General features: G+C 49.6%; 1 protein-coding gene across 3 annotated transcripts in view; it reads right to left on the bottom strand.

Moving 5' to 3' along the window:
• Window positions 1-276: 276 nt before the first annotated feature.
• Window positions 277-16,746, bottom strand: part of SMIM29 (small integral membrane protein 29) — an 88,618-nt gene continuing 72,148 nt past the window's right edge. For all 3 annotated transcript variants that reach the window (XM_069238844.1, XM_069238848.1, XM_069238847.1), the window contains 2 exons: window positions 2,639-2,698; window positions 277-1,446 (listed from right to left, as the gene is read on the bottom strand). In XM_069238844.1, coding sequence (XP_069094945.1) covers window positions 1,435-1,446; window positions 2,639-2,698 — 72 coding nt within the window. In that variant the 3' untranslated portion in view covers window positions 277-1,434. The remainder of the gene's footprint in view (window positions 1,447-2,638; window positions 2,699-16,746) is intronic.

Raw genomic sequence — 16,746 nt, 5'->3', positions numbered from 1 at the left:
CTTCCTCAGGGGATAACTAAGTCATCAAAAAGTGGTCGCAAAATGTTGTAAACATGCAAAAATAACACAATAAACATGCCACACTAATCTAAGTAAACACTACAAAAACTGCACAAATGAAGGTGTCCGAGTTAACATACAAATAGGTAATCATGCCGAACTGTGTCTCAAATGATGTATGAGGTTCATGAAGACAAGATTGCCACTGAGAACTCATTTTATAAGGGTGTGCATGATCATCACACTGCAGTCAGACCTAAAACTGTTTCCCCAATATCAAGTCTGGAAGCACTGTTAGTGACTTTGAAAACACACTTATCAACAGAAACACATTGGGATCCTTATTAACTGTGATTGGTGGTTGCAACAAAGGGTCAACACTTTTCAAGGTAGCTCTGGGCTAGCTGCCAATCGTACAGCTCAGTTGGGATTGGTTTGTAGCATAGGACACAGATGTTATAGTACCAAATTGATGTACACTGAATCCAAACCCACGATCAAGTACTATTCAACACATACTATTAAGGGGTAACCAAATATTTATTAAATGCTAACCACAGATGAGGAAACTGAGGGAAAAATCTTACCTACCCTAATCTACCCTGACTACTCATTACCCACGACTGTCCCTAACTAACCTAAGCTACACTTACTTATCACATGTAACGAAACGTTCTAAACATCTTCCCCCCACCCCCCTTATGAGACGGGACACATGGAGGACAACACATACTAACCTAAACACATACTATACTATCCTAAACAAATATATTGTTTTTTTCATAATTTTTTTTTAACACACAAGAACCCCAACATAGCCCGCACACACTTAATAAGTAAAAATATAAAGAATGAGGACCTCCCACACACTAACTAAACTAACAGCCTATACTAACCTAACACTAAGCCCCCTAAGCCCACTAACTATAAGAACAAGGAAAGAGGAGGGAGGGGAGGGAATCATGTCCATCAAAAAAAGTGTCTAGAGGTTGGCCCTCCGGAGGGTCCTCTTAATGGGCTTGACCCGGCGGTTAATGTGCCACACGTCCCGGCTCAGGTGGCTCAACTTGCGCAGCACTTTGTCCATCTTATGTTCCATTCTGTTGAAGGCTGCAGGGTCAACAGATGGAGCAGTGGCAGTCTGGGTACCGGTGGAGGAGGTCTGTGTGGGTGTGGTGCCAGGCCTAGTTGGCTGTCCTGCACCGATGGCAATGCTGGGGCCAGGAAGTCCAGCAGATGTTGGACCAACAGTGGCAGCTGTGGGTGGGGCCACCTGGCTCTGATTGGTGGTTGTGCTGGTGGTGGCTGTGGTGGGCAAAGTAGGCCCACCCTGTGGGAAGGCTCGCCGGGCCATCCTCCGGAACCCCGACTCCACCAGCAGGATGTGCTGATATCGCATGGCCCGGCGCTGAAATTCACGGACCTGTTCTGGAGTCATGTTAGCAGCTGTGAAGACAAATGCAGATATTCTACATTAGTAACTGCATTGTGTGAAATGGCACTGCAAGTTAATCAGACATTACATCTACTGTACTTGTAACAGCTCATATCACAATACAGAGCACTGAATGTCCCTGAGGAAGTATATGGCAGGCCAGACTACAAAGGTCACATCACACAAAGCACATCCATAACCTACAAGATGGGTAATAACTGGCTTTGACTTGCAATCTGAGTTCTGACAGTTATCATCTAAGAATCATGCTGCATATCCTCCGCCAAGAGCTGGGCTACAAATGTCAGTGTACAGAAAGCAAAACTTAAGCCACATGGTCTGCAAGTTGTAACTGGACTTTCCAGTATAGTACCAAGTGCCAAACCTGAGTATGTATACTAGTATGCAACCAAACCGTCACTTATTCACATGTATGTGTAACATACTGGTAGCATAAGTACTAGGTACCCCATTCACAAACCCATGGCCGTGTTTGAGGGGGGGCGGTGGATACATAACTATAATTTGCCAACAACATGTACACCGAGGAGTGTATAGGAAACTCCACACATGTTTGTCTCTACAGACACACCACAGGTAAGGTCTATCTACAATTAGGAGTCAGCAAACCCTAGAGCACTCATAGGGTCAGACATGTCAGGAAATGCAGAACTTAGTACACAACATATACTTCCACTGAGGCCTGACTTACATCAGACACAGAGTTGCTAGAACACCCATGATCATGAATTGCATGCACACCTAGACCATTGCACTCAGGTTCCACAGACTTGTTGCACTACATGTGGAAGTACATGCTGCTAGGAGGTTCTACCTACTGTTTCAAAATAACATAGGTAAATAGGGAAGCAGATTATTGGAAAGCTATTAGCTCTACCAATCTTAGAGAATGTGGGTCTGACAGGCTGACTAAATTGGGGCTGACTTCCATTGCGACTTGGTGATACAAGTGTCATACACATGACTATCCCCTGTACTCACAGTGGGGCCTACAGGGATGTCCTACAATCCCTACATGATACCATTGGATACGCATTGGCAAACTCAAACCATGTGAGAACTGCATTCCCACTCATGGAACAAGAGAAAAGCTTGCCCAACGCATCACACCTTGCTATGCGTCCAACTCACACGAGTCCATAACCAGCAAACACAACACATAACAGACATATCAACACTTACTGGAGTGGTCGGGGTCCTCAAATGTCGCCACCTCTCCCACAGTGTAGGGTGCCGGTCCACCTGTAAGGTATGGAAGGAAGAAATGTGCTCAAAATCTGTGCACAGTGCAACAATGTCATAAACATTTACAATGCGTAGGCTTAATAATGAAATGGCAGCCATTCAGACATGATGGTACTGGATCTGATATATCACGGCCAACTTGTACATAGCATGGGTCTCCTGTGACAGTTACACACATATCTGCACATATACAATGGCCCTAACTATCATATGGTTGCAAACATGCCCCATAATTGGTGAGCACTAAAAAATATGGAGTGTAATCGTCTCATCATGTGCATCCAAGAGAGACATCCAAAGCCTGGTTACTTGAGGACTGCATTACCAGTCAAACATGCCTTGTGGCCATGACACATTTATTGCACATAGGCCCAATGTGCAGAGGGAGGGGCAGGGACTTTTTTAATCCATCCTGTTGTTACAGTATAGTCAATTGATGTGGCCCAGCTATGGTGATTTGCACCAACCATGGAGATGTGAGGCCATGTGCATACACTTGGACTGCCATCCATATTTGGATTGTGGCTCAACTAATTCCAACAAACATCTTAAGATGTTAGCTGAGGGCACCTTACACCTTTTCACGATGTTATCAAATCAAGAACTGACATGTATCCAAAAAGATCAAGGAGCACAATAATCCCACACATTCATAGTACTTTTGTGAACGCTTTCCTTCCACACTCACCAGACTAACATGAGACATATGTCTGAGCCACTTTGCTATTATCAATTGACGTGAAGGCAGCACTCATTTTCAGCATCATGTAGTGATTCTAAAGTCAGTCTAGCAATTGCGTCAACATAGTTGGCCTAAATGTTGGTACATCTGTACTTTTCTGTCAATAGTACCCTATATAGACATGATTGGCTCATATTTTGTTAGTTGTTCTGACAAAAAGGCCGCACCAATTTCCTTCATGGAAAAGTAACCTGTAAATTTGCTGAGCACGTGCTACCTGACAGTAAGCAATTGTGATCCTTGCCATAGTGCATCAATGATCCCCTTATATTTCCCCAGCATTACACAAGTTAGCTGGCAGACATTGCACTAATCCCCTGATGTCACTACAGAGCATTTAATCGTGCACATTAACATAATTCGTACTCACCAATAGTGCCACCAATCATGATTCCCAGGTGGTCCAAGAGATTCCGCTCCCTGGTAATGAGGTCAGCCCACCGGTGCTTCAGGTGGTGGTCACTCCTCTGGCTGGCATACACACGCTGCAGGTGATGCAGCACCTTTCCCCACCGGATTCTGCGCGCCTCTGTCGGATACCCCTGTATCACCCTGCCCCCTGCCTGGATCATGAGCGGCAAGAAATGCGTCACCAGCCAGATGAAGCCCCCCAACTTCTCTTCCCCCATCCTGCCAAGACGTGGCCTACCAGACATACTTATAAGTGATGATATGGAATAGGGGTAAAAGAAATAGAAAGGGGGAAAGTAGGGGTACAAAGACAGAAAAAAAGTAAACCTAAACACTAAAAGAGCCCAACTATCCCCAAACTAACACTACCCACAACAGACCCCCACAAACAAGAAAAACACAAGATAAATGGACAAATGTAGACAAAACACAGTAGTACAGTATACACAAACAATATTTATTTCACAAATGGACTTTACAAATAGCACACAGGACAAAAACAGCACAAAATCTCAGGACAACACTCTCTACACAGCCACACAGTCTAGAAGGATCATAGACTGCAAAGTGAAAGTGAAAGTACCCCCACTCTACATGATCTGTAAACAGGATATCCTATTACATCACTTCCTGTATGAAAAGTCCCGCCTTTTTCGCGTTATGCGTCATTTTTTGTTTACCAAAACTGTATCTGCGTCATTTTTTTGGACGCACAGACGTGAATATTAACCGTGATCCACATAATGATACATGGACTGTACAAATATCTGGATGCGGGCTAAATTTCACTGCTGTGCGACAAAAAAATGACGCAAATACAGTTTTGGTTGTCAAAAAATTATGCACACCGCTAGGGATGTCAAAATTACAGTGCATTAACTGATTTGGGGCATTTGTACTTGTTTTTTGGTTATTTTACATTTGGAACACATCAGAGATTGGCTAATTGAAGACAGTATGGTGTTGATGGTGTATGTTCACATGTGTGACATCATACTGCAGCGGAACATGATCCACTACACCCTTCACAGTATTTTTACAGTTGGCTGACGCAATAGATGGTCATAAGTGTGGCCTACATACATGTGTTGCACAAATTGTGCATGTTTGGCATAAGGAGAGGATAGCAATGTGACGCACATATGTACAATACCTAAATGCCTTTGGCTCAAAGTGTGTGCTTTGACAACTAATGTGTTGGTTGACCAAGTGTGTGTGTATCACATGAAGCATAATTGTACATATGGTTGTATGAATGTGACGTCCATGTGTCCAATCCTTAGATGCAAGTCAAATTGAAAATGAGCAAGGGCATGTGTTAGTCATACATGTAACAACACCCGTAAAGTGTACTTCCAAGTTTTAGGGTCACATAGACACCACATGTGACATAGCATGCACCAGATGGATGGCAGACGCTTGTTCATGTCAATGGTCCACATTTTCTACATCCTATGTCCTAGAGTATTGGTAACAGTTTCCTAGGCACTACTTGGAGAATCCCACAGTGAGTCATACACATGCATTGAAGAAGTGGGTACCATGTTGTTTGCACAGACAGACAAGGGTGAATCTCATATGTATGATGACACCACAGTTGAGGCCATAGAAGTGAGCCCCAACTATCAAGTGGCTGTGGAGGACCAGCATACAAGACAGCACGTGTCCACTTATTTCCAGTGATCAATTGCACATAGGTGTCTTGTTTGTGTGTGTGGTCCAATGATGATCCTGTAGATTGTTTGGGGTGTAATTTGTCATAGTTCGGTCCAGGACTCATCATGAGTCAGTGGCAGCTATTCCTGTATCTACTGAGTATCCTTGGTTGATCAATGTGAGTAAAGTAGATGTGGACATGTGAACCAACATGTGGATGGTCCCACCCTGTCACTAAAGACGTGTAACGAGACAGTCAACAGGGCAACCTTGGTGTGCGGAGTGAGATAATGTCTCAGGTGTCATGTTGCGGCAGGTGTCATTACAACATTTGTACACAGGTTGGCCTCTGCACTTCCCACTGCATCTGGGAACATCATAGCCTCTGTGCTGATTATTCTCACAGCTATTCACCACACACGGCCCATCACTATGTTGTGCACATTGTGATGCTGTGTGTGAACTGTCAGGGTCCTGACATTTGTGTATTATTCATGGACATTATCAGAGATTGCTGGTTGTGCTGAAAGCCCCGTACCCAATCCCTGACAACGGCCCTGGGACACTGTCACACTTTGTCATTCATGCATAAATGCAACCCAGACAAGGGATGGGCCATGAATTTTGCTTTTCCAAGAGGATGTAACTCAAATGGTACAGTTAAAAGGCAGATGATGCTATACAATGTATTTGGGTATGCATGGAAGAAGCCCATGCCCAATGCCCCCTGATGAATGAGAGGTTTGCTAACACAAGTGTGGTACATATGTAGACACAGGGATACTTTAGTGTGACGCACAGACAGTTGCCAGTCAGGCTGACAGAATGCAAGGTGATTCAGGATCCAGTTACTTGACAAGTTACATAATCAGTGGTCTGACTGAGACTGTTTTGAGGACAAACTAGGCAGTTGACATGTCAAACTGTGTACGTCCTGTGTTTTTGAAGGTGACAAATGAACCCAAGGGCTGTGTTACACGGCTTAATTAGTATCAATGCTTGACGGTGTATTTGACATAATGGCAACTCCTATGCTGTTCCATGCATCATCAGGGGCAGTGCTTTTTGAAATGGGTGTTGTGCATGGAGGTGATCACGGGTGTGGGCTGCATCTGTTTCTCACCAGTCCTGTAGGTGAGACTTGCATTCTAAGGGCCAACAGACATTTTCACAAGGGGAAGCAATCTACATGTGCTAACAGGGCTTTGAAACTAGAAGACAGTGTATAAATTGACCTGATGCCCTTGCAGTCAGATGTTCTATGACAATGGCATACCATAGGAAAGGGTGTAGCACACTGGTTTGCTAATGTTGGTCTGTGTGTGTAGAGGAGGTAATATCAGGGTACACATCTTAGTATTCCAGGGACCTCTTCCGACAGGTGGGGTGTGACCAGGTGCAGGAGTTAGGAAATGGGCTGACATGTACATGGAATGTCATGTGCGCAATGCATGTCATATGTGTGGCACTTGTGCTGTTTATGTTCTGCCTCTAGGGAACTCTAGTCACAGATAGTCCTTGCAAATATTGGATGCAGTTGGACTTACTGCTGTCAAGGGTCTGGTCAGGCATTCCTGTTACTGATGCCAAAGCACATTGACTGCCTCATGTATGATGCTTGGTTTCCCCTTATTGAGTGATGGTGTCTTAGATGTGTGCCATATGCTGCATTGGACCTTGCTTTCAACATGTATGTGTGAAATAGTTGTGGTCCTCTGCTATTGGCCTTCAAAGGAGATATGTACATGATATATGTCATTAAGAGTGTGTGTGTATGTGACCATTGTATGTTAGGCATCACATTAGCTCTGGGATGTTCCGTGTCCTACTCAGTATCTCAGCAATGCTCCATGAGGCAACACTCTTATTCTGATAAGTAGAGATGAAGGTGTGCAAAAAGGAATAGCCAGACCATGATACGGTGATTAGAATAGGTGTTTATTTCAATTCGTTAACTAAAGTGGTGAAGGTGATCATATTCCGAAGAAATTATTTACAGTCTGTTGCCGCCTGCGTATACCAGCGGCTGTGTTCTGTAGTTCCCCCTCCTGTTGCAGGCCAGCATCCTCCTCTTCCTCCTCTTTAGGCATGTGTGGCTCTGGTTCCAGGAGGGGAATGTTTCTTTTGATACAAATGTTGTGCAATATTGCACATGTGAGGATGATCCTACAGGGGAATATAGGAGGCTACCACCAGTGATGTCGAGGCAGCGGAACCTTGACTTGAGGATGCCGAAGGTCCGCTCGACAATGCTGCGTGTCCTCCTATGGGCGTCGTTGTATGCACGCTCTGCAGCAGTACTTAGGTTGCCAAATGGTGTCATAATCCATGGCTGGATGCCATACCCTTGATCAGCTGCAAGAGAAAATGAATGGGATCATGTTGATGTAGTTGGCACTATTGAAAAGGCCTTTCTTGGCAGTAGTTGTCTTGTGTTGTCTGTGACTCTTTTGTGTACTAATGTGGCATCCTATGCTTGTAGGCTGTACCATCTGCATTGTGTTGTTTCCTTGGCTGAACGAGTGTTTGTCAGCTAACCGTTTGTCAGCAGTATGTTTTGGGATTTGCAGTACAGTGTGCCATCCCTTGCATTGTGACTTGTGATAGAGGTGTCCGTGTGTCTTCACTGGGGGTGAGATGATAGTTCCATGCACAGTTAAAATTGAAAGTGTTGTTAACACGTTTATATCAATGTACCCTGGACATCCCATACCTTGAAACTTATGCAGTGGATTAATGTAAAGGTCATTGGGACACTTACAATTTGAAAGGTGACATTTAGGCAACCCACTCCACACTTTGTGATCTTTGACGTCTTAACATTAGGCTGTACACTAATTTCAGATGTGTGACAGGTTCAATGGTGACCTAAGAAACATGGCTAGCAATGTCACAACCTCAGTGTGTTCCTGTTCACATGTTGCTGTTGTGGTGTATGTGTTGTGTGTCCTAGAGGGTTGCTGTGCAGTGTGTATATAAGTAGGTTTTTGTACTTACCAACAAGTAGTCCATTGCCATACCGTCCATCCTGGAAGTGTTCATTGATGGTGCAGTGACGGAAGATGTATGAGTCATGTACACTCCCAGGATATTTAGCCACGATGTTGGTGATCAATCCCTGGTGATCGACTATGGCCTGCACGTTGATGGAATGTGTGTGCTTCCTGTTGCGGTGGAGGTGTTCAGTTGCAGCAGGTGGCACAAGGCATACATGTGTGCAGTCGATGGCACCAAGGACGTGTGGGAAGCCACTGATGAGGTAGAACCCCTGTTTTGTTTCCTGCTGCTTCTGCAGTGTGTTAGGGAAGCAGATGTGGCGGGGTGTCAGTCGAATGTTGGCATCCAGTACTTTGGGCAAAAAGGCGGAGAATGATGGTTGTGATATTCTGCCAACCAGGGCACCAGTTGTTTGGAAAGAGCCACTTGCCAGCATATGAAGTACGGCAAGCAGCTTGGTTTCTGTTGGGATAGTGCGGGGTGTCACCAAAGTGGGGGCCAACTGCTGTTCAATGTTGCGCAGCAGCTGCTGAATGGCCTGCCAGTTCAACCGGTACCTCTGGATGATGTTGTGTTCCCTGAGGCCCTGAAGGGTGGTTCTTGGGCAGAATATCCTCTCCTGCCTTCTGCACTGCCTTTGGGGTCCCTGAGGGTGTTGTTGTAGCTGCTGTTGTTGCTGCTGGGCTCTGCATCTGCGTGCACACTGGATTAGTATCACCTCCATGGCTCCCTGTTGCTGCTCTGCCGTTTGTTCTGTGTGTTCTGATTAAATACAGGTGTGTTTGCCCCATTTTAACGCCTGCCCTGACCCAGGCGTTAATTTTTGACGCAAATCGGGCTGTGCGTCATTTTCTGGCTCCGCCCCCCGGCCGTGCGTCATTTTTGCCCGAAAGCATAAATGCGATGCCCGGCTCTTTAAGCCATTTTTTGGACGGGAACGCCTACCTTGCATATAATTAACACAAGGCAGGTTGCCGCATCCAAAAAATTACGCACACGGCGGAATTTTGTCGTCCGCGGGCTCGGGCGTCAAAGTTTAAATACGGGGCAACGTTTGCACTGATTGTGCATCAAAATTTGTGACGCACAATCGGCGCAGACGGAGTATAAATATGCCCCTGAGTTTCTTTACATAAATCACCTATTGACTGAGAACTTGGTTGTAGTATCAACAAGACGCAAGTAGTCCGCAGGCACCCATTTAGGAGTCACTAGGAAGCAGTTAGCTACTTTCTTTCAAATTTTACCACTTTTTTTTGTTTTTTTGTTACAGGAAGAACAGCTTTTCAGCATTGTACGTGAGAAACCTTGGGCACCAACTAAGGTTCTTAGGGAACAGTTGTAATTTTGGTAGTGGTAGTCTTAAGGTTTAGAGTAGGAGACTAAGGGGGTCATTCTGACCTCGACGGTAAAAGGCGCTTACCGCCGGTCAGAAGGCCGCCACAACACCGCCGCGGTCGCGGTAAACCGCCACGGTCATTCTGACCCTCAAGAGGCAAACTGCCAAAAACCCGACATCAACAAAAGTCCGCCACACCAACGGCCAGCGTTAAACTGGCGAAGACCAAACCTCCACCGTCACGCCAACAGAAAAACGCCCATGCCATTACGACCCACGAATCCACACGGCGGTCTTTCAACCGCGGTATTCCATTGGCGGTACACACCGCCGCGCTCAAAATACACATACAGCTCCAAAACACAGCCACATTGGACAATTTGAAATACACACACCTGAGACACATACACACAACACTCCCACACACCCAATTAACTATAAAACACACACCCACATCACCCACAAACCCCTACGACCACAAATCAGAGAAGAAGCCCAGAGAGAGACAGCACAGAATAGAGAACACCATCACACAGAGGCACACTACACCATCACCCACACAACAACCACGCACAAAACACCACACACCACTACACTCACCACACTCATCCCCGCAAACACCACCCCACACCTCATCCACACCACCCCATGGCACCCTAAAGACACCCCAGGTTCTCAGACGCAGAACTCAGGGTCATGGTGGAGGAAATAGTTCGGGTAGAGCCCCAGCTTTTCGGGACACAGGTGCAGCACACCACCATTGCCAGGAAGATGGAGCTATGGCAAAGAATAGTGGACAGGGTCAACGCTGTGGGACAGCATCCACGAAATCGGGACGACATCAGGAAGCGGTGGAACGACCTACAGGGGAAGGTGCGTTCCATGGTATCCAGGCACAACATCGCAGTGCAGCGGACTGGCGGCGGACCCCCACCTCAACCCCCAGAATTTACAACATGGGAGGAACAGGTCTTGAACATCCTGCATCCTGAGGGCCTCGCAGGAGTAGGCGGAGGAATGGACTCTGGTAAGTCTCATCTCCACTACTTCATCCCCCCCACCCCACCAGCATGCCAACTCATACCCCCACCCCCCCCCCACCACTATCACACATCCTCGTTGCTAATGTCTCACCATCACAACCCACCCATCCCAACACCAAACCCTGCATGCCACCACAAACCATTGACAGCCATCACCTAAGCATGCCCACTGCACATACACATCTCCCCCACAAACCGCTGTCACAACAGCCCCCACAAAGGAATGCCAGCACTGGGGTACACGGGCACCCACCCATTGCACGCTATGGCACACACAGAAGCAATAACCATACTCTTATACCCCTGCAGGACCCGAACGCCACCACACCGCCCAGGAGGGTCGAGAAATGTCCATCCCATCCCCAGAAGAGGCCCCCAGTGATGACAGCAGCTCTGTCTCCCTGGACCCAGATGACCAGCCCGGCCCATCGGGGACCTCGGGACAGTCGGTTCCCCTCAGACAGCCACAGGCTACAGCAGACCTACCCCCCTCTGGGAACACCAGCACAGCACCCACCCAGCGGGCCCATGCCTCTGTCTCCAGGACACGTCAATCAGCAGTGTGTCCACCACTACAGGGCACCCAGGTTAACCCACCACCCCAACAACAACAGGGACCTGGGGGCAGTGGTAGTGGGCACACGGTCCAGGGGACAGAGGCCCAGGGAAACAGGGGAACTGGGAGGGCTGCTGTGCGACAGGGGGGGGACAGGCCCAGGGAACCCACTCTCCACGAGGCCCTCACCTCCATCATGGGAGCATACCACCACTCCCAGGAGACGATGGCGACGGTCCTGGCCAGGTTCCAGGAGATCCAGGTACTGCAGGAGGAACAGTTTATGGGGTTCAGGGAAGAACTGAGAAACATTAGTTCCGCAATGGGCACCATCGTTGTGGCTCTCAAACAGATTGTCACCACATTGCGGGACCATGTGGCACCACAAAGGGCCCCTGTCACTAGCATGGACCAGGAACAGCCTACCACCTCCGCCGGCGCTAGTGGACAGGAGGCCCCGACACAGCAACAACCTGCCACCAGAACCCCACCTCCTGCAGAAGAAGAACCACCCCGCAAGCGGGGCCTGAGATCTAGGAAGAAGACAGAGTAGGATGCCAAGACCCCCGCCAGGAAAGGATACCCCCTGATGTCATCCCACTGTCCCACATTGTCACCCTGTCCAACCTTAAACTGCCCCTACTCCACCTTCCACAGGCATATGGACAATGCACCTGTGAGACTGAGAATCTGGACTCTGCCATGGACATTCCTCCACCATCACCCATCACCGATTTTCAACCATGTCCCAAAATTAAGCACTTTAATAAACACACTTATTGCACACAAATAATCTGGAGTCTGCCTGTTTTTTTTAAAATATGTATTAGACATAAACGTGCAAAAATGACCAGTTACATTGTGATGACAACATACCACTGTCACACAGCTGTAGTCCATGGGCAAACAAAGCAGAGGTCACGCAGTGGGGCCCACATCTCTGAAATTGGAAGGGAAAGTCACAACTCTGTTAGCATCCACTGGGTGAAAAGGACAGACAGTAGAGAGGCAGGAGACTGTAAGTAAATGTAAAATGCCGGTGTTGATTCTTACCTGTGTGTTATTGAAAATACTGCTGTATCACTGTGTCCCTGTTGTCTGTGTCGTCCTCTTCGTCTTCCTCCTGTTCACTCTCCGCAGGCTCCACAGCTGCTACAACATCACCATCTGGACCATCCTTCTGCAGAAAAGGCACCTGGCGTGGCAATGCCAGGTTGTGAAGCATACAGCAGGCCACGATGATCTGGCACACCTTCTTTGGTGAGTACATTAGGGATCCACCTGTCATATGCAGGCACCTAAACCTGGCCTTCAGGAGGCCGAAGGTTCTTTCTATAATCCTCCTAGTTCGCCCATGGGCCTCATTGTAGCGTTCCTCTGCCCTTGTCCTGGGATTCCTCACTGGGGTCAGTAACCACGACAGGTTGGGGTAACCTGAGTCACCAATTAGCCACACACGGTGTCTCCGTAGTTGTTCCATCACATAAGGGATGCTGCTATTTCGCATGATGTACGCGTCATGCACTGACCCAGGGAACTTGGCATTTACATGGGAGATGTACTGGTCAGCCAAACAGACCACCTGTACATTCATGGAATGATAACTTTTTCTGTTCCTGTACACCTGTTCACTTTCACTGGGGGGTACCAAAGCCACATGTGTCCCATCAATGGCACCAATGATGTTGGGAATATGTCCAAGGGCATAGAAATCACCCTTCACTGTAGGCAAATCCCCCACCTCAGGGAAAACTATGTATCTCTGCATGTGTTTGAGCAGGGCAGACAACACTCTGGACAACACCTTGGAAAACATAGGCTGAGACATCCTTGATGAAATGGCCACTGTTGTTTGAAATGACCCACTTGCTAAGAAATGGAGTACTGACAGGACCTGCACTAGAGGGGGGATCCCTGTGGGTTGGCGGATGGGTGACATCAGGTCTGCCTCCAGCTGGGCACACAGTTCATGTATAGTGGCTCGGTCAAGCCTGTATGTCAGAATGACATGTCGTTCCTCCATTGTCGACAGGTCCACCAGCGGTCTGTACACGGGAACATTTCTCCATCTCCTCGCAAGTCCCAGCGGACGGTGCCTAGGAAGGACAACAGCGAGCACAGAGTCAATCAACCCACAGGTAAGTTCCCACAGCTTGCACAGTACACGATTCTATATGCATTGAATGGCTTGTATGAGTGTCGATGCAAGGCCTAGGCATGTGTGACGCAGTAGAAATTAAGCCATGTGGGCCCTTGAAATGGCAGCTGCCTGACCTGTGAAGTGCGACAATGGGATGTGAGGTCAATGCGCTGGTGTGGCACACCGTGGCGGTAGGCGGTCGAAGACTGCGGCGCTAAGCCGCATTGGTTAACATTGAACCCTATGCGTTTCAGGAGCCAATGACGAAGTGCTCTGGCGGTCGCGGTACGCACCGCCACGGTACGCACCGCCGCGGACATGACCGCCATTTTCTATCTGCTTAATCACTTGAGACCTGATCATCCACAGGAGAGGACCTATACTGCAAGTGCTGCTGTGACCTCGGTCTGGAAGATACAATGGCTGCTGCGATTGGGGAAAGGGCCCCTGCCTTCACTTCTGAAGAATTGGAGAAACTCGTGGATGGGGTCCTCCCCCAGTATGCGCTACTCTACGGTCCTCCAGACCAACAGGTAAGTACACTGGGAGCATGCTTTGGGGGCAATGCCTGTGTTGAGTCGGGTGGATGAAAGAGGGTGGGGAGGGGAGCGATTGAGGCATGCATCAAACAACGGGTGAGAGCATGTGCCACATGGCAAGGGTGGGGATGGGGGGCCACTCACATCGAGCATGCAGAAGGTGATGATTATTCTTCTCTCCCTGTACATGTCACGTAGGTCAGCGCCCACCAGAAAATCGACATTTGGAGTGCCATCGCCAAGGACGTCCGGACCCTGGGGGTCCACAACAGACGGGGCACCCACTGCCGCAAGAGGTGGGAGGACATCCGCCGTGGGAGCAGGAAGACCGCGGAGGCTCTGCTGGGGATGGCCTCCCAACGTAGGAGGGGTGCCAGTCATCAATTGACCCCCCTGATGTCCCGGATCCTGGCGGTGGCCTACCCCGATTTGGATGGGCGCGTGAGGACATCACAGCAGACACAAGGGTGTGAGTACAAACACATTCTGCTGACTTTGTGCGCAGTGGAGGCGTCTGGGTGGGGGAGGAGGGCTGTGGGTATCCCTAGGCCAGGGCGATTTCTGTAGGGTAGGCCCCTCCGTAAGGCATGGCCCTGTGCCCCCGCCCCCCACCTCTGTAGGGTGCCAAGTACAGCTATCCATGGCCCTGTTTCACCTATGTGTGCAGTAGTCGTCCATAGGCTTGTAGGCCAAGTCCCAATGATTGAGTAGTGTACCCCAAGTGCGCGGCGTAGTGCAGGGGGCTTCTGTGTCTGTCCTCTCCGCCAACTGTGTTGCCAATGGATGCACTCAACATGTCTTCATTTCCCCCCCCCCCTTTTTTGCTGCTCTTCCTGTTCATGTGTGCATTAGCATCATCAGGCGGAGGAGAAGTGGCATCGGAGCACGAGGGAGCTGCATCTCACATGGCCCTGGAGGGCCATGCAACCGACTCGGAGTTCACCACTGAGACGGAGGGCGAGGGGAGCTCCACAACGGGGACACGTGGAGACATCAGCGACACAGACACGTCCTCGGAAGGGAGCTCCCTTGTGGTGGCGGCAACATCCGTGCCCACCGCAACAACAGGTACAGCCGCCACCCAGTGCACCAGCTCCGCCCTCCCAGCAGCCCCTCTGCGATCGCCCCATGCCCGCTCGCACACGAAGGCGGGCATCTCCTTCGCCCCAGGCAACTCAGGCCCTGCCCCAGTTACCCCTGCTGCCCTCAGTGAGGAGGTCATTGACCTCCTCAGGACGCTCATTGTTGGGCAGTCTACCCTTTTGAATGCCATCCAGGGGGTAGAAAGGGAGGTGCACCGGAGCAATGCATACCTGGAGGGCATTCATTCGGGTCAGGCTGCCCATCAGCGATCGTTCAACGCTCTGGCCTCAGCACTGACGGCAGCCATTGTCCCCATCTCCTGCCTCCCTCTTCCAACTTCCTCCACCCAGTCCCACTCCCCTGTTCCTCTGCCTATCCCAGACACACCTACAGACCAGCCTGCACACACCTCAACACCCAAGGGCAGCTCATCCAGACATAAGCACCAAACATCACACAAGCAACAGCCACATGCAGACATACCAACAGCCACTGCCTCCTCTGTGTCCCCCTCCTCCTCGTCTCCCTCCTCTCTCCCTGTGACGTCTCCACTCACACTTGCATGCACAACATCATCAGCCACTACGTCCATCACCAGCACACCCACCAGAACACTCCGCACACGTGCAGTCACCACCCCCAATGCCATTTACACGTCCCCTGTGTCCTCTCCCAGTGTGTCTGTCACCCCCTCTTCCAAACCACACAAACGCAGGCAGCCACCCACCCAACAGCCATCCAACTCACGACAGCCTCTGTCACAAGCACCTGCACCCAAAGACACCACACTTGACTCTCCTACAACCACATCCTCTTCCTCCACTCCCATACCCACTGCACCTACCCTTCCCACTGCTCCTAAAAAGTTTTTCCTGTCCAAAATTAACCTCTTTCCGTCACCTGACCCACCCCCACCATCTCGTAAGAGTCCAATCAGCACCTCAGCCACCACAACCCCTGGACCTACAAGGTCCATAGTACAGGGATATTGGAGTCCACCACCTTCAAGGGCAGCAACATCGGCGACCAGTAAAGGGACAGCCAGCCCACCCCCTGGGAAGAAAACCAAGAAAGGCAAGGCCCGGCGCGAGAGGCCAGAGACGGCAGCCTCCAAAGGCACTACCCTGGCACTGTCAGGATGTGGGGTGCCACCTGGCACATCTACAAAGGGAGGCAAGGGCCACAGGGAACCACGGAAGGATGGCAAGGGCAGCACGGCTGACACGTCCGGCAGCAGGCGAGCTGCCCAGGAGGGCCCCACCAGCCCCATTCCGGGTGTGAAGGAGGACACCCACGGGCCCGGGACTCCAGCACAGGAGGGCCCCGGAAGCGAGAAGTCAGATGGCGAGTGAACTCCATATATTGGCCAGATATGGTGTCCTGGAGACACATGTCAAGAACCGCTGAACAGGGCCCTTCAAGACAGGCACCGCTGAACAGGGCACCGCCGTGTCAAGAACCGCTGAACAGGGCACCGCCGTCTCAAGAACCGCTCAACAGGGCCCTTCAAGACAAGCACTGCTGAACAGGGCACCGCCG

This window comes from Pleurodeles waltl, chromosome 6, assembly GCF_031143425.1.
Source record: "Pleurodeles waltl isolate 20211129_DDA chromosome 6, aPleWal1.hap1.20221129, whole genome shotgun sequence".
NCBI classification, from domain to species: Eukaryota; Metazoa; Chordata; class Amphibia; order Caudata; family Salamandridae; genus Pleurodeles; species Pleurodeles waltl.
This window is presented reverse-complemented; position numbering and strand designations above follow the sequence as displayed.